Consider the following 18355-nt stretch of genomic DNA (forward strand, 5'->3'; position numbering starts at 1 on the left):
TTCATCAGTGGGGGAGCGAAGCCTCTGGTCATAGGGGAGTTTCAACAACCACAAGAGGACCGACACGGCACAGCTGCAGCCCCATGAGAGCATGGCCAGGGCCCACCGGAAGGAAACAGTTGCCATTTTAAGCTCCTTCCAAATGATTACAAACAGGCCCAGCCAGTTATCTAGGGCTAATGAGGCCGAGGTCATAGCTCCGACCCCACGTGCTTCTCACAGAGCAAACTTGGCTTCTCACCCACAGACCAACTCTGAGTCCTGGCTGCAGACTAGTGCCCGGCCCAGACACAGGGCTAATCCCACCGGCCATCTGACCAGCACATGCCTCTGCTGGCCAGCAGGACCAAGAGGGGATGCAGAGGAGCCTGGCTCCCAACCACACATTTTCATTCATTCCCTCACTCATCCGTTCGTTTGTTCAGCAAACCTAACAGGCACAGTGCAAGGCGTAGTAAGACACGGCCCTGCTGTCAACTGGCCACCGAGTCCTCATTTAGGGGCAGGGTCACAGGTCTCCGGGTCTCCCCTGGTGTCTGCAGACAGCTCATGAAGTCAAGGGCAGAGTCACCAGTGAAGCCACTCAAGACAAAGCCTCTATTTAGTCCCCATCACTCTTCTGCCAAAACACAAGTGTTTTGGTGTGTTTTCCCCAAGCCCAAGGAAGAGGAGCCATGGAAGCCCCCAGACATGGATGGATGCTCCCAGCTCTGGGGCTGGAGCAGCCAAGCCCAACTCCCTCACGTGGGGAAGCCGAAGGAGACCGAGGGCAGCCCGCCCAGGCCAGTGAGCTGCACGTCACGGTTGGTCACCGGGACTCCGTGTCTCCTAGAGAAGCCAAGGCCATTACCTGCGGCCAGCCCTGCCGCTCCCTCTGCCTCTCAGCACATCTCCCACGCCCACGGCTTGGCTGCCTGACATCAGCCCGCGCCAGGCAGGAGGAGAAACCAAGAACTGCTGGGAAATCCTCATCATCCACGTTCCAAAGACAAAAAGAAACGAACTTTGGATTTCGGAGCTGTGGAAAAAACTGTCCGAGTGCTATTTTTGTAGCGTGATTTTCATATGCACGAAGTTATAAAAGAAACCGTGTAAGTTTCATGGGTCTCGTATGCTTGTTACCTTTCGAAAGAACAGCCGGTTCTAAGGAAAGCGCTCCTCATTAAAAAACAAAATTTTTACTAAATGCTTGGCACACGGGGTCCAAGGAATACTCAAGTGTGCCCAGGCAAACTTGTGGGCAGAAGTGCTTAAGAGGCTAGTGTTAAGTCCTGTCCTAGCTGGAAATAAAAATAAAAACACGAAAACAAAAGCTCCTGGCTGGAGCAAATAATCTGGTGAACCATGAGGCCGGGAAATACAGAGAAAGAACTCATTTTTACAGTTCAGCTTAGTTTGGGGTTTGAGAACAATGGGGAGATGAAAGGTCCTGCATGGCCCAGATGTGTTAGAACATCCCAATGTGGAGGGAAATACAAAGAGCTGAAAGTTGGAGTAATGCTGCGGTGGCCCCAGGACAAGAGGGAGAACTTGGCAGGGCTCACCTTCCGGGTCTAGAGAGAGGGTCAGGAAGAATGGCTCCAGGTTGAGCAATGAGTCTAATCTTTTATTGTTATATTAATCAAGCTATTTAAATTGCACATCTAAAATTAGCTGGTTCCAAGAAGATTCTCATTTATGTCCAGAACAACCTGTGAGAGCCGGTGTTGCCGCTTTTGAATGCATTCCCTCAACCACTCTGGGTTGCTCATGGCCTGAGCGCCATCTAGTGGCCAAATAAACATCTTCCTCCCAGTCCCAATGAATGATGACCCTGGAAAAGACCAAGGCCAACATCAGCACTAGAAATGAAGACGGACGGGGGCACAGGGATCTAAACTCTCCCTCAGGTGGCTGACAGCAGGCACAGCTGGAACCTCATGAAACAGGGGCTGTTGGAAAACGGTGAGGTCACTTTGTGCCTCTACCGGCGCCTGTCCTCGGACTCAGATGGGGAGGACGTCCGGCCAGAAAACTGCAGAAGAGGTTCCTTCCATGCCAGGAGTTCTGGTCCGGGAGGGCCTAGAGTACTCTCTCTCCCACCCACCCCCATGAGACATTGCCCCCCACCTCTCATCTTTCTACCTGCACGTCCAGCCTATCTGAACAGCGATCACAGAAGGAGGACTGCATCCTGGGACCAGCGGGTCCCACAGTCAGGAGGGGGAGGGGCTGGGTCAGGTGGAGCCCCGAGAGCAGTGCCTTCTGGGAGTTTCTGAGTATCCCACCAATTACAAGTCTCAGCGATGAAATCGGAAGGACAGAGAGCAGCGGGGTGTTTAAGCCGAGTAGGGCACCCGGGAGTTCATTGTAGAATTCTTTACTTTTGTGTGTGTTCGAATTTTCTATAATTAAAAGTTGTTGTTGTTTTTTAATGTTTCAGAGAACCGAGAAGAATAGATTGGTTAACTTCAAGAGTGCTCCGTGGAATCTTCCAGAAACTGGGCAGTCTCACCTGTCCTCCAGATAAAGATCTGAGGAGATGGATGGGCAGACACTCAGGCATCCTGTCTGTAGAAAGACACCAGCACTGATGGGATCTTGTGAGCGAGTGAATACAGGGGGAGGGGGATGACAGAGGGTCAACCAGGATGGGGAAACAGGGAGGAAACACTGTAAGACTCCCGAGAGCATTCACCTGAAATTCCCAGGGAATGATTTGGAATCCTCCATAGAGTAACAAGGGACATAGCTTTTGTGAAACAAAACAAAACTTGAGGGAGAGAACAAAGAGGAAAGGGAAAATATAAAAGGAAAGACAGAGGGAAAAGAAGGTGTGTCAAGAAACAAAAAAGCCAACAATTTTAAGCCACGTGGGAAGCAGTAAAAAGCAGAATTGGTACAGGGTCAAAAATCAGATTTGGAAAGCAGAAAGCAAATAAGAATGATGCTAAACAGCAAACAGTACTTTAGGGTTTATTATGTACCAGAACTTTTCATTTATAATCTCACTGGATCCTTACAACAACCTTACAAGGTTGGGACTCATAAGAGGAGACTGGAGCAAGTCACACAAGCTGCCTGTTTACAGAGCACCCACTACCCCCACCCCACCCTGCCTCCAACTGTTCACGTTACAATGTTAGAATAAACAAAATCATTCCTCAACCCAGATTTGAGAATTCACTGTCTTAGACAAAATGCAATGAAAAGAGTCCTGCATCTAGATAGATCAAAGTAATTTTTCAAACTGCAAGGAAAAAGAGACATTCCTACAAGTGGCATCCAGTCAGGAAAAAAAGACTGCTGCAAAGGAATCAAATCAGACTGCTCTCAGAAAATGCACCGAAATAAATTTAAAATAAATGTGAGAAATGAAAGTAAAAAATAGAGTTAAATGTAACTTTGGGGTTTTCGAAAGGCCAAAAGCATGAGATATGGGCCAGAAACCATACTTCCATTATTTAAATAAGAAATGTTGAAAATAAACACAAGAAGTTAACCATAAAGTTAAAAAAGGAAACAAACCAAAAAAAAAAATAAGTCTAAAGAGAGTTTAAAAAAAGAGTTAAAAAAAAAAAAAAGAAAAAGAGAGAGAATAAATAACTAGAAAATATTAGAATTGACAAATAAATCCAAAAGCTGATTCTCTGCAAATTCCAATAAAGTAGGTGGGAAAAAAACTTTTAATAAGACTAATCAAGAAAAAAAGAAAATTCAAACACATATCATTAGAAATAAGAAAAGGGAAAACACCACAAATAAAGAAAAATCATTTAAATTATAAAGGATTGCTCTGCACAACACCATATAAATAAATTAGAAGACCCCAATGTCATGAATGTTTTTCTAGGGAAATGTAGATTATCAAAATTGGCTATAATAAAAGTAACAAATTAAAAATACTGATGATCACAAGAGAAACTGAAAGGTTTTAAAGAGCCAGTGCTACACCCACTCAAAAAGGGCACTCAGCCCATATGGTTTTATGGGTGAATTCTTTCAAACCCTCAAAAGACTATATTCTTATGTTATATAAACTGTTCCAGATGTTAGAAAAGACTTTAAATCTTTCCAATTAATTTTACAGAGCCAGCATAACCCAGATACCAAAACCTAAAAAATAATAAGCAGACATACCAATTAAAGATAATAAAAAAAATCAAGAAATAGGCCCAAGAACACATTTAGGAATTTAGTAGAGGATAAAAGTGGCATTTCAAAATGTAAGGAAAAGATTACTCAATATATAGTGTTGGTATCACCAAAGAACAATTTTGAAAAAAAGTAATGTTAGACCCCTGCCTTATTCACTAAGGAAAAGACTAATAGATTTGGCTATGTAAAACTTTTAAATTTCTATATGTTGAAACTATTACAGGATAAAATAAAATTGACAAAAACTATTTACAACATATATGACAGGGGAAAGTTAACATCCATATACTTACAGAACTCTTAAAAAACAATGAGAAAAAGACAAACATACCATCAGAAATATGGACAAGAGCATGAATAGGCAATTTACAATATAACAAATAAAAAGTATATAAATAGATATAATTTGTAAATGTAAGGTAATCATTAAAATATTTTTAAATTTACATCAGTCAGTTTTACCAGATATCAATGAAGTGAAAATTAAGACAACAGTGAAATTCACCCATCAAATTAACAAAGCTCTTTTTTTAATATCATTATTCTACCCTGTGTTGATGAGGGTACAACAAAAATAAGTGAGTAATTAGAGTATAAATTGGTCCAGTCTTTTTGTAGGGCAATTTTGATATCTATACCAAAAGCTTTAAAAATGTTCAAACTTTTGACACAGCAATTTGACTTCTAGGTATTTATGCATAAGAAAAATCATGAATTACATAAAGATTCAGCTACAGAAATAGTCACTCTCAAGTTAGTTGTTTATAACACTGAAAAAACTAGAAAGCACCAAAATATTCAGCATTAACTGGTTAAATGTGGATTATGGTGCATTCACAATAGAATATATGTATTTATTTTAAATTATATTGTAGAAGACCATTTAATAACATGAATAAACATCTATGTTGTATTGCCAAGTGACAAAAAGCAACTTCTGGAACAACTGAAAATTATTTCAAAACAATGTTTTTCATGTACACACATGCATACGAACAGAAAGTTCCAGACAATCGATATTTATCTCTTGTCTGGGAGGATAAGCTTCTGGATAATTTCATGAGTACATTTTATATTCTTCTTTCAGATTATCTCTTTAAAATTGCACCAAATGATCATGAACTCCTTTTTAACACATCAATGAAAGCGATTTCAAAATAGGAGCTGCTAGAGCACAGCCAGCCGACGTAGAAGCCAGTGGATGGCGTGGCCGCAGCCACCAGTATCATCTACAGGAAGGAATTCTCTTCGCTCCACCCCTCGGCAGTGTATCCCACCATCCGAGGCGAGGACCAGTCCTAAATGACTGCAAGCCCATCTCCCTCGCTGGCCAGGGGACAGCATGGGGGATCAGAGGGGACAGCACAGAGGGGAACTTACCTTCTATTTCACCTCCAGGGGCGGAGATTTTCGACATACTCAGGTAGGTGGTGGCCACGATGTCGTTGTGGGTGAGGCGGTCCCTAGAGCAAGGGGCAGAGAGGGCCTGAACGGGGGAGGGGAGTAGCACACCACAGCCCACCCAGGAAGGAAGCTCAGTTACACATCGTTAGGGGCCCCGGTCTTCACACGGGGCATGCCATTGAGGCCCAGTCATCCTAGGGAAGAAGAGACTGGAAAGAAAGTTGTTCACGACTTGTCTAGAGGGAACCAGTCCATCTCACCCACCATCAGCATCTCAACACTGGGCTGCCGGGCTGGATTCTGCAGACACGTCTGCAGGTTGAGAGGGAGGAGGGCAGAGGCAAGTCATGGGAGCAGAAGGTCACTCAGGGAGCCAGACCCCCAGACCCACAGAGGGCAAGGCGCCAGGAGCTAAGACATACTTGGACCAAGGAGAAAACCAGGTGACCAGAAAGAAACTATCCCCAAGGCCACAGTCTTCATTAGCTTATGGTAGCTAATGCATAGCTCCTTTTTGTGTCTGATCCTTCTGTGTATGACAGTGCAGTTTTAACCTCCTTTATCTCCAAGGATCCTCACAATGGCCTTGAGGAGAAGGTACTTTTACAAACATCTCTGTCGCACAGATGAAGAAACTGAGGCTCGAGTCAGAAAGTCCTTGCCCAAAGTCAGCCTGGGAGGGAGAGGCAGAGCCAGGACTGAAACCCTGGTGTCCTGACTCCTGGTCCAGTGCACGTGCCCCAGCACACATGGCCTGCATCCATCATGTGGGGCCTTTCCTGCCTCCCAAAGGAAGGCCTGTCCCCTCCCCAGCCAGCAGAGGGGACCGTGGGTAGAAGCTGGAGAAGACTGACTGTCTTGTGCAGACTGGCCCCTGCCCCCTTGGCAGTCGTATCTAGTAACAGCCAGCACGTATTGAGCACCTACTGAGAGCTGAGGGTCTGTGCTCAAACCATCACGTGACTCGGCTCATTTAATCCTCACGGTGGCCCTGAGGCAGGTACAGCAACCAGCTCCAATTTCAGATAAAGAAGCGCAGGTAACCAGGATGGCAAAGCTGGGATGCGGGCAGGATGTGCCTGACGTGGGCATCAGAGCTTTGACTGCAGCAACCTGCTGCTCCCTTGTCAGGCTAGACCAAGGGTTCTCAATCCGGAGGTTCTGATCCCAGGACATTTAGCAAAGTCTGGAAACACTTTTTTTTTTTTTTTTTTGGTGGGGGGAAGGTAATTAGGTTTATTATTAATTTTTAGAGACAGTACTGGGGATTGAACCCCGGACCTAGTGCCTGCCAAGCATGTGCTCTACCTCTTGAGCTACACCCTCCCCCTCCGGAAACATTTTTGAATGGAGGGGAGCGATACAGAGAGGCCGTGGTTGTGGTCAAACATCCTACAGTGCACAGGACAGTCTCCCGCTGCAAAGACTTGCCTGGTCCAAAAACGTCACAGTGCCCGAGACTGAGAAACACTGGATAGGGCAAGACCTGTCTCCTTCCAGAAGGTTCCCCATGAGCAGGCTCCCTCCTCTTGGAGCCCCTAGGCCCTCTCTCCCTGCTGGAAGCCCTTCGGCCACAGCCGGCTTCGGGCGATGACACCCACGTGGCCCGCTGTGGAAGACCTGCCTGGGCATAGTGATTTTATTTTTCTGTTAACTCTTCCAGCCAGGAGACACCCAATCTCTGCTGCTCCCTTCCTTCCGCTTCGTATTTCCCAGATCGGTGATTAAGCTTTAAAGTTTTCTCTCAGGGCGGGGGCTACATTTGGAAAAGTGAAGTGTCAGCACAGATCTGTATCACTTTTCCCGGTGAATGACGTTACCAGGAACTGGAAAGTTAAAATTCCCTTAAACATTTTACAGTGAGATTATCAACACCAGATAACTGAGAGTGGGTGGCACTTTTAAAGTGCCTTCCTGACCAGTGCCTAGAAAAGACCTGCACTTGGAGAGGAATAGGATTTCTGACCTCTGGATTGCCTGACTCTCCTGAAAGGGGAAAGAGAATGGGAGGAAAAAGGTTTTGTGTTGCGCTGGGGGTTTTTTGTTCTTTTGTGTTTTGGGGGGGCGGTGGGGGTAGGAGGGTAATTTTGGGAATTCTGTGTTTTAATGGAGAAGAAAATCTTAAAGAACTGAATGGACGATTAAGTTACAGAGCAAAGGCCATATGAACCATATCATATTGCTAGGATTCAGGTAATAACACAAGTTTATCTGAGTTTTCTGGGAAGAAAGCGCTTTTCTGGAGAGGAACTTGCTGCGGCAGAATGCTTTCTGGCCAGGAGTTGGGTTTTTGGGGCTTGGGGTTGCTTTTGGAAAAATACAGCAAGTCTGAAAATAGACTCACAATAAAAATGCCACTTCAACCTAAACCAGAGATGCAACCACCAGATTCCGTCATGTGTTTGGATTGTACAGTATGCTGATGCCCCACACGGCTCACACGGACACGGGCGAGGCCAGCCCACAGCGCCGGGGACCCCCGTGCCCCCCTGCACACACGCACATGTGCACCCACTGACACGGACACGCACACTCACAGCCAGTCGCCCCCGCTTGACACAGCCACACACGTGCGCGCACGCAGCGAGCTGAGGTGCAGGATGGTTCTGTGGCCCCAAAGCACGTCGCCCCAAACCGCCACCCACAGAACATACCGGTGGTCAGGGCCCGAGAGGCCTCTCCCTGCTGGCCCTCCACACGCTCCCTTCCTCTCCTCTAATTCTCACAAGCTGTTTTCTTTCGGGCTGGGGACCTGGCGCACACTTTAATGGCTCTGTGGCCTGGGGGTTTTCCCTAGTCTCTCATTATCCTCCTGGCTGGGGGTGCCATGGGCGGGAGACCAAAGGCCAACACGCGGGGAACCGCACAGCCAAGACCTTTTGGGGGCAGAGAAAGGACAACTCTCTGTTGGGAAAGACTAGTGGATGGAAGGCCCTGGAGATGACGCGTGTGGACCCCTGACGGCCCCCGGGTGTGAGAGAGAGCGTCTCATCACAGAGCGGGCAGCACAGCCCAGTGGGTAAGCAATGGGTGGGCTGGGGGAACAGCAAGCTTGGGTTCCCAGCTGCTTCCCAGCTGTCACCTCGGAAAGGTCACTCAATCTATTCAAACCCACTCCCTCATCTGTAAGGTCAGGAGTCAAGCTGAGCATCAGGTGAGACCACGCATGAGAAGTGCTCATTGGGCAGAGGGCCTGGAACACACAAGCCCTCAGCAAATGTTAGACACAACTGATTTTCTAAGATGTCCATGTGGCTACTGTCCTCCCCTGTTGCAAGCCGGCAGTGGCATCCCCAGCTCGGGCAACCTGCTCCACTTCCCCAGCCTGGAGGCCTTCCATTCCATCCTACCAACCCTTGCAGGGCTCACAGCCCATCGCCCCAGAAGCTCTGCTCTTTCCAGCCTCCTTGCTTCTGCTTATGACCCTCTCCTCACTAGAATGCTTTCATCCTGGGCTTGTCAAAGACTCCATCTCTTCCAGGAAGCCTTCCTGGCCCCTTCTGGCCTCAGGGATCTCTGGCTTCTGGAGCAGTCCCAGGCCCACCTGGCTGCCCTCCTCATTCTTCCTGGGAGAGGGGCTGTGAGTAAGTTTCCAATGAACAGACCACACCCTCCCCTTCCCAGGCCTCTCCCAGGAAACTCCCTCACCTGAAACAGACTCTCCCACGACATGCAGACAGAACAGAAGGAATCCACAGGACCCAGTGACCCTGAGAACAGCCCCCTCTGAAGACTCCAAGGCACAGAACTCACCAGTCTATGACACGAATCCTCATCTTCTCACACATGGAGGGAAACTGAGGAGGGAAGAGAGACGTGTCGGGGTGGGGTCCTTTAGAAGAAGTCCAGGGTGGGCCCGCGGGGCAAGACTCACCATGGCAGGAAGCGTGATGCTCTGGTTCCACTGAGGGTTGGCCGTCTTCTCCAGGATCTTGCTGCAGAGCTAGAAGACATGGAGGACAGGTGGATAGAGATTTGAGGGGACTCTGGGCTCCCTCGAGAACCACCATACCAGCCAGCCATACTTCTCTGCTATGCTGGCCACCCTTTGGACTGGGCGGAAGGCCCTGGGCCGTGGAGCCTGGTGCAGTGGGCTCAGACACAGGGCATCTTTTCAGAGACAAAGCTCAGTGGTCAGTCAGACCCAGCAGGGGTGTAGGGAGAGAAGGCTTGAATGTCACAACCCTTCTCCTTTATGTCATACCTCTGGCTGGAAATTCCCCTCCCCCACCTCCCATTATGGCCAATGACCCTAAACATGGGGGCCCTGAGTTCAGACCAGCTTTCCCAGGGGTCCTGCAGCCAGAAGCAGTCTCCTTTGCCCATCAGCCTAGAGCACTGGCCCCTTTGGAAGACGGTGAGCCCCAGCGGATTAGAGATGGGGACAGAGGGAGAGGAAAGGGGAGCTGGAGGGCTGGGGCCGGGGCAGTGCACCAGCATCTGAGAGTGAAGGGAAAATCCAAGGAGGAGACAAACCTCATAAGCCACAGTCCGCCTCCGCTCAGCCCTGCTCTTAAAACTAGGATCTCCACAAACAAGAAACCTGGCAGAGCCGGACACTGGAACCAAACCAGTGGCTCATGTGTTCTATTCCGCCCTTGGAGTCCCCAGAGACGCACAGACCCCTTAGCCAGCCCGGGGCATCCTGTACCCGCACAGGGCAGCAGGGGAAGGCTCTGTTCCAGACATACACATCCTGGAAGGTGTGTGTGTCCTACAAGCGGGAATAACGAGCAGCCTTCTTCAAGAGTATTTGCTTTGGGCCCTGATTATGCGTAGCATTTACATGCGTTATCTCATCCAAGGAGCACCTGCTTAGACTGGGGGCTTTGGGTCCTCTATCAAATGAGGGTGCAGCCTCCCCAGGGGCCAGAACTTTGTCTCCATCCCTGGTCCACCCAGTGCCAGCCCTGTCCCCACCCTCCCCTCCTCCCTGTGAGAAGAGCCCAGGCAAAGTCTGGGGGCAGGGATGGCTGCCAGGATCTGGCCCTCGTGTGAGCAAAGACAAGAGTAAGGAAAGAAGAGAGACCGACAATCGGATGGAACCACGGGCAGAGTGGGACACACACTTCCCAGGAACGGGCACACAAAAGGCTTAAAGCACACAGAAAGACGCCCAACTTCCCTCATAATAGAAGAAACACAAACAAACAAATGAGATACCATTTCTCATCTATCAGTCATAAAATTCTCTGAAGCCTGACAGTCCTCTTTCGGCAAGGCTGCAGGGAAAGTGCGCACTTAGATTTTGCTGGTGGGAGAACAGGACAGCTCGACTCCTCCCAAGGGCAACTGGCCACCATCCTTCAAAATTACAAATGCAAATACCCTGTGACCTGCCAGTTCCTACCTCCAGACGTGATCCCACAGAAAGACTTGCACATGTGCAGAATAACACATGTGCAAGGTTATTCACTGTAGCATGGCTTGGACTAGGGAGGATGTGGAACAGCCCCACGTGTCCAGCAATAGAGGACGGGTTACATAAATTATGGTCCACCCACAGGCCACAGCAATACGCAGATCTAGAAGAATGAGGACTGCTCTACGATATGAAACAATTCCCAAGTTATATTACATGAAAAAAAAAAAAGCAAGGGGCAGAGCAGTGAGTATAATGTGCAACTGTTTGTATTAAAAGGGTAAAAGGTAAGAATTTATGATCAGATGTGCAGCATATGCATAATGAAGCCAGGGTGATGCAAAAGAAACCACCAGCAAGGTTCCCCTTGCAAGCGAGGAGATGAGCGGTGGCCTGCTGGATGGGCACAGAGCGAGAGGGAGAGTCTTCATGAGAGATTCAGGATGGTGGATAGATCAATGTACAAGGCATGCATAACCAATGTCCTACCTAATTCAAAACTTAGATGAACAAAAGTTTAAAATACAAAAGAAAAGGAGAGAAAAGACTTTTTAAAATTCTTTGGCGGGGGGTAATTAGATTTATTTATTTATTTTAATGGAGGTACTGGGGATTGAACCCAGGACCTCATGCATGCTAAGCATGCGCTCTACCACTGAGCTGTACCCTCCCTCCACCCCACCACCCCACCCCCTGCCAAAGACTCTTTGATCAGACACAGCTAAGGAGATCCTGCCAACATCACATGTCCGCTCCTTGGAATGAGAATGCACAGGTTGCCCCCAACTCCCTCAGCCCCAGTCCTGGGGAGTCGCACCAACTCCCTCCCCCTCTGCCTCCTCTCTGAGCCTTTTTAGTTTTTACCCTCCTTCCCTTCCTAATGGAGTATATTTGGCACAACCTTTCTGGAGGGCTCTTTGGCCACCTGTAACAAATACTTAAAAATAAGCATGCCCTCTGACCCAGTTCTAGAAACTTCCCTATGGAAAAGTGGAGTGTGAATAAAAATGCCGGTACACTGTGGGGGAGGGTATAGCTCAGTGGTCGAGCGTATGCCTAGCATGCACAAGGTCCTGGGTTCAACCCTTAGTACCTCCATTTAAAAAAAAATTAAAATAATAAAATAAAATATTTTTAAAAGATTCCTGTATGCTGATGTTTGTCCCAGAGTAGTTCATAAAAGAGGAAAATTGCAAAAAAAAAAAAATTATCCAAAAATAGGTTAAATGTTACGTTATATTCATCTAATGGAATATTATGCAGACAATAAGCTGATTGCAAAGACTATTTAATAACCGAAGGACATGTTAGACAGTATGAGCAGTTGACCAGACCACACAGATACACTGGATTCTCATTACTGGCGGTAGTTACACGTTCTGTAAGTCACCAAGTACCCAAGGAATGAATACTGAAATAGTGCTCTTTAGCAAAATACAAGGTTGGATTCCTATGAGCCTCTGTCACAAGATTGCTGTCAACCGACCAATAACCTTGCTTTATGTATATTTCTATCTCAAGACATCTTTTTTATTATATGTTGTGGAGTCACTAACATGGAACTCACAGCCAGCAGCACTGTAACTCGTGCCTGGACGCAGCTCATCTAACATCTAGTTTCTCCATAAGGCACGCCACAGCCTCCTTGCACAGAGGAACACTAGACGGCACGTCAGCGCCACGCTTGGGAGCCACTGTAAACACTGAAATCACCAGCAAAAAGCACCAAAATGCAAGAAAAAAACATGACACTAAATAGACCAGGAAAAGGACACATTAACGGGATGAGAAACAAGAGGGAAATCACACTGGTCCAACCCAGCTGGCAATACGCTCCTCGGGGGAATCAAATTTCTCGAGATTCTGCAACTGATCCCGAAAGCACCAAGAGGTTTGATTCGGGGTCATGAATAAATGTTAGCAAGTAGGCAAATTAGCAAATACAGAATCTGTGAATAATGAAGATCAACTGTATTCTGAATCCCATTTTTTTCCAGTGGGGCAGGGAGGTTGGGGGTGGGGGTGGTGACAGACAGAAGTGAGGGCTACAGAGAGGAAAACATAGGGGCAGGAAATGTTCACAGTGGTTATCTCCACGGCAGCGTGGGGCACAGAAATATGCTTGAATTATTTTACCTTTTTTTTAATTAATAGGTTTTATTCATGGAGGAAAAGCTGTTTTAAAGTCACCCACTCTGTCCTCCAAGTATGTCCCCTTGCCTTTTCCCATACCATGAAGAAGTGTGATACGCGCGCGCGCACACACACACACATCCTTTCCAGCCCCTTAGTAGCTTGGCCAAATCAGGTCCAGTTCACACCTTAGATAATAGTGCCACCAAGTGTCCATAAGAGGAAGTGCAAAGAACACCAGGCTAAGGTGCGTGGGCAGAGGACAAAGCCCCAGGGTTCTTCAGAATAGGATGTTATGAGGAAAAATGACACACCAGAGACAGACAGAGGGACAGGCAGAATGAGACGGGCTTACAGTAAGGGTAGCATCGTGGGGGAAAGCCATGATGAGACGGCTGGGGAGCAGAGAGGGGGACACAGAAACCTGGGGACCACCAGAGGAGGGAGGGTCTCAACTGGCTCCTTCAGAAGCCTTTTCCTTCTAGAGGGAAAATGAAGGGTGCAGCTTCTTTCAAGGGTCCAGCCACGAATCGGCTTTATATGGACCCTCGCCTTGATCAAATCCCCTACCTCCATCACCTCTCCCAGATATCTACACCTTCCTAGAAAAATTCCCAGGGCCAGCCAAGGGCATCACAAAACAGGAGAAGACCAAGAGAGATCAAGGTGCTGGCAAGGACCCAGGAGTAGCTAGGACCCCAGAGCTCTGAGACTTAGCTCCAAGGAAATCCACTGAATTTGAAGGCAGGTTGGTCTTGGTTTTAGCCATCATCAAAGCTCTACCATGTTGGGAGTGCGGAATAAGGACAATCTTGAGACACGAGTTTCCCATTTGTCAAATTGTTCCCGGTCCTTGGAATAAGGGTCTTGCAAGACTGTCCTGCCAACCTTCCTGCTTCCTTCCTGCTTTCATTTCTCCTGACCCAGTCCTTCCTAAGGCCAGGTACAGGGCAACAGATCCTGACCCCAAGCCCAAACCAGAACTGCACTTAGGTAACACCCACAGTGAGCACTTATATCTCAGTATGAATGAGTTTAAAGTCCGTGTTACCTCTCCCACAGACATTTCCATCAAGAGCCTATGTTAGGCTTTGGGTGGAAAAGCCAGCTCGAAAGCGCTCCCAGTGGCCAATGTCAGGGCGGTTCACACAGCCAACACAATAAAGACCGATTTTAACACATCGAATTAATAAAAAGCATTGAGATTCATATTAACACTCAAAAAGGTAGAGAGGAGGGGAAGCTCTTCTTAACAGAAAACAGCAGCTAATAAAGACAAAAGGAATGATAATGAGGAAATCACCGCTTTGCAACCCCAAGTGAATGACTTGTTCAGGCAAGGAGGCCAAGAGCTGCCTGGACCATTAGGTGAGAGGCTGCTGGGAAACAGGATATCTGCACACACTAGGATGTCGCCCACAGACTGCCTGCAAAGGACAAAGGGGTGCGTGTGCTTTGACAAGAGAGATCTGGAGGCACCACCTTAACCAAGTAATCAATCGTCACCAATGATGGGACAAGCTGAGACTTCACGTCCTGTTGTGATGCAAGGTGACATACAAAACATCACCTATGATGTGTTCTTGCCTAAGTATTTGATTTGCATCTAATCTGGTTTTGAGGCCTAACTTCCAGTTTGCAGGAAATTACAGGGGCCAGAAGAACAAGTTAAACAACACCAGGAGGAAACAATGGGACAAATCCAGGACATGGGCAAACGGCTTGGGTGCTTCAAAAATTCAGTGTCGTGGGGTGAGAAAAGTAGGAAGGGGGCGAAGGGGGTACAAGGCTGTTACAGAGGAGACGAATGCGGAGCATAAATTCCATTTGGGTCTTAGAACAAAATTAAACCAGCTCTAAGACATTTTGGGGCCAATCAGAGAACATTTATATAAGCCAGTATCAGACAATAGTAGGAAATAATTGTTAATTTTCCAGGTGTGATGATTTTTTGTGGTTACAAAGAATTTTCTTTTTCTCAGGAGATGCATGCTGAAGACTTTAGGGGCAAAGTTTGTAACCAGGTTTCAAATGATTCAGTCACGGAGAAAAGAAAAAGCAGCCAGAGAGAGACAGAGAAAGCAAATGCAGCAAAACACAATTGGGTGGGAAGGGATAGACTGGGATCTCAAAATGTAGAACAGATAAACAAGATTATACTGTATAGCACAGGGAAATATATACAAGATCTTACGGTAGCTCACAGCGAAAAAAATGTGACAATGAATATATGTATGTTCGTGTATAACTGAAAAATTGTGCTCTAAACTGGAATTTGACACAACATTGTAAAATGACTATAACTCAATAAAAAAAAAAGTTTAAAAAAATACAATTGTTTCACCCCATGCCAGTGGGTGAGTGTTCATTGACCCATTCTTTTAACTTTTCTTTATGTTTTAAAATACTGAAAGTAAAGTGCTTCAATAAAGTGTCTAATATCAATCCATAGTAAGAAATTAAAATTAAAACTAGAAAGATAGGCACCAAATATAAACTTTGTATGATGACTTCTGGGTAATTTCATTTACTTTTTCCAGTATTTTTCTAAATTCCTTAATGAATACGTGCATCAATAATAAAAGAAGAAAAAGAAAAAAGAATTTAAAAAACAAAAAATAACAATAAAAGAAGAAAGAAAAGAAAGACACTGGCCGGGGTGGGGGGAGGCGTGGACATCAGGTAGCAGGCTGAGGAAATGAACTTATCCAAGGCCTTTCTCAGTTCTTGAAATCACACCCGAGTCTCAGGCACGAAACCCCTGGCACGAAGGCTCCCCACCTACCGCAGGGGTCCCTTTGTCGGTGGGATGGGCAGGCCGACTCGGCTTCTTTCCAAAATGACTTTAAGTAAAGATTAAGTGAAAAGGAAACCTGCAAAGCTCTGTGTGTACGGGAGCACACACCACCTCCATCACCACCCTTGGCTTTAAGCGGTTGTTGTTAAGCTTTTAAACGCCTCCCCAGTGGCCTTGTACCGCCCTTGGCCTCTCTCCCTCCTTGCCTCTGCCTCCAGAACAAAGCGGGAGCCGGCTGCAGGGCGCGCACCCTCCGTCCACCCGGCTCGCTTCTCAGCCCTTCTCCTCTGCCCATTTCCAATATTCCTGTTAACACCCAAGTCATCCGACTCAACTCGCCGGAGCCTGGCGCCGGGGCTAGCGGACCTCCCGGCCAGGCCGCCGGGCCCTGGGAGGGCGCGGACCCCGCCCTGCCGGCCCCCGGAGGTCTGCACGAAGCCCAGAGGCGCCTCCGCGGGATTCCGGCAGTCGGGGCAGAGGCTGCGGCCGCCCGGTACGTCATTCTCCCCCATTTCCAGTATTTTCACCACTGTCTCTGCTTTGAGGTGACGGAGAAAAGGAGATCGGGTTATTTCCCAGAAAGTCGAAGGAACAGATGCTGGCATGCGATGGAAAACGGGCTAAAAGAGGGCCAAGCCTACGGCCGCGTGGAGCCGGGAGGAAAGAACTAGTACACACGCCTTTGGGGGTCACAGAGGCTGGACTTTGAACGATGCAACACACTTTGGGGGGCTGGGGGAGAGGGGCAGGAAGGACGCCGGAGTGCCCAGGGCAAATGAGAGGACGCACGGGCACCCAGCGGGCTGTGCAGTTTGCATCCTCACAACCACCCGGCCAGGGGGAGCCAGTAGGGCTGAAACCCGCTCAATTCCGCGCTCCCAGAGGGCTGCAAAGCCTCGTTGGCCCGGTAGGGGGCGCGATTCTCCGCATTCGCGCAAAGACTGAACAGGCTAACAGGCCGTAGAGATGAGGCGAGAAAGTTAAGCTGAGCGAGAACTCGTCGGTCAGGTGATGAGATTTGAACTTCATTATATAAATAGTGCTGTGTTTTACACTAAATATGCTGGTAGCTTTCTATGGGGAGAACCTGGACAAGAGAACAGACGCAAGGCTGTAGTGTGGCCCTGGGGAGAGATGACAGTGGCTCGGGGGACTAAGAGGAAAGGACCTCGGGACCTCTGAAGGCAAGAACTAGTGGTGGCGTATTTGATGCAAGGAAGTCAAAAAAGAAGGAAGAATCAAGGCAGGCCCACATTTTCTGCCTTTGATGGTGGTACTTGGTTAGGATAGAGGCTTCTGGAAAAGGGGCCGGGCTGGGGTAGAAGATGACACCTTTAAAGAGCTCCAGGGGCAGGACAGAGAGATGTGTATAGGGAGCTCTGGGGCTGGGGTCGGGGTTCAGAGTTAGAGCTGTGGATTCCTCTGTGGAGAGGAGACACTGAAGCCTGGGAGAGCCTGAGGCGGAGAGCCTGAGATGTGGGGGCGGTGGGAGGCAAAGCCATCCCTAAGGTAGGATGGAGGGAGGCACCCAGGCAGAAATCAAGAGGGCCTGGAGCAACAGCCCGGCCTCTGGGCAGGAAGGCGGGCTGCAAGGAAGAGAGATACCTGATCCCCAGGGCCCCCACCAGAGTGGCCTTTCTCTGCCCAACTCCTGCCACAGCTTTTTAAAAATAATCATTATGTTTTTATGGCATATTTTTTAAAGTTTACCTAGCTCTCTGACTTCACATCTGGTTTCCTTACTATTGCTTAATTTCCCCAAAAATATTCCTCCATCTATCCACTGGCCAGATGTCCTCTCCGTGTCCATCCACACCTGTGTGTCTGTCTCACACGCCCAGGCAGACCTGTCCACGTGCATGTGCATGGCAGCCCCAGAGAGCTGGGCAAGCGCATCTCGCCCTGTGTCCCACCACCAGCCCCCCTTCGTGGCGGGGGGGTGGGGTGGGTACTGTGTGTGCCTCACTCTGTCCTGCACCCCACCCAGCACCCGTCCACAGGGATGCCCAGTCGTCATCCTCCCACGGGAATTCTCTTGTTTCCTTGCTCCTTACCATTTTCCCTGCAAAGCTGACTTCCATGAAGGGATCCACCAAGTTCTTCTTGTTACTCTCAAAGCCAAAGATCTGCTTCACGTTGTCCATCACGGCATCATCCACTGAGGAGAAGGACATGCTGATCATGGTCCGCCTGCTCCCCCACCTTCAAAACCCCCACTTCCTACCAGTCTGCCTCCCAGCAGGCCCGAGACTCCCTGTGAGAGATGCCATGGTCCCCTCAGCCCAGGGCTCCCTGGAGGGAGGAGCATCGCAGAATAGCAGCTCCTGAGGGCACTGCTCTGCTTCCCTGCTCAGCTCCAAGCAGCTGGTTCGCTGCCCCCCACCCTCGCCCCTACCTGGCTCTCAAAGACTTTCAGAACAGGTCCGCTTGATTGACTGATTAGAAATCTACACTGCTAAGGGCAGTAAACAATCCAGAAAAAGACTGGAAGTTGTTATAATAATATCCCATTATTGGTGCCT

General features: G+C 48.2%; 1 protein-coding gene across 22 annotated transcripts in view; it reads right to left on the reverse strand.

Moving 5' to 3' along the window:
- Positions 1-18355, reverse strand: part of DYSF (dysferlin) — a 201700-nt gene that overhangs the window by 118578 nt on the left and 64767 nt on the right. For all 22 annotated transcript variants that reach the window (XM_064494404.1, XM_010994650.3, XM_010994646.3 and 19 more), the window contains 4 exons: positions 17888-17991; positions 9416-9484; positions 9295-9338; positions 5518-5600 (listed from right to left, as the gene is read on the reverse strand). In XM_064494404.1, the coding sequence (XP_064350474.1) occupies positions 5518-5600; positions 9295-9338; positions 9416-9484; positions 17888-17991 (300 nt within the window). The remainder of the gene's footprint in view (positions 1-5517; positions 5601-9294; positions 9339-9415; positions 9485-17887; positions 17992-18355) is intronic.

Source organism: Camelus dromedarius, chromosome 15 (genome assembly GCF_036321535.1).
Source record: "Camelus dromedarius isolate mCamDro1 chromosome 15, mCamDro1.pat, whole genome shotgun sequence".
NCBI lineage: Eukaryota > Metazoa > Chordata > Mammalia > Artiodactyla > Camelidae > Camelus > Camelus dromedarius.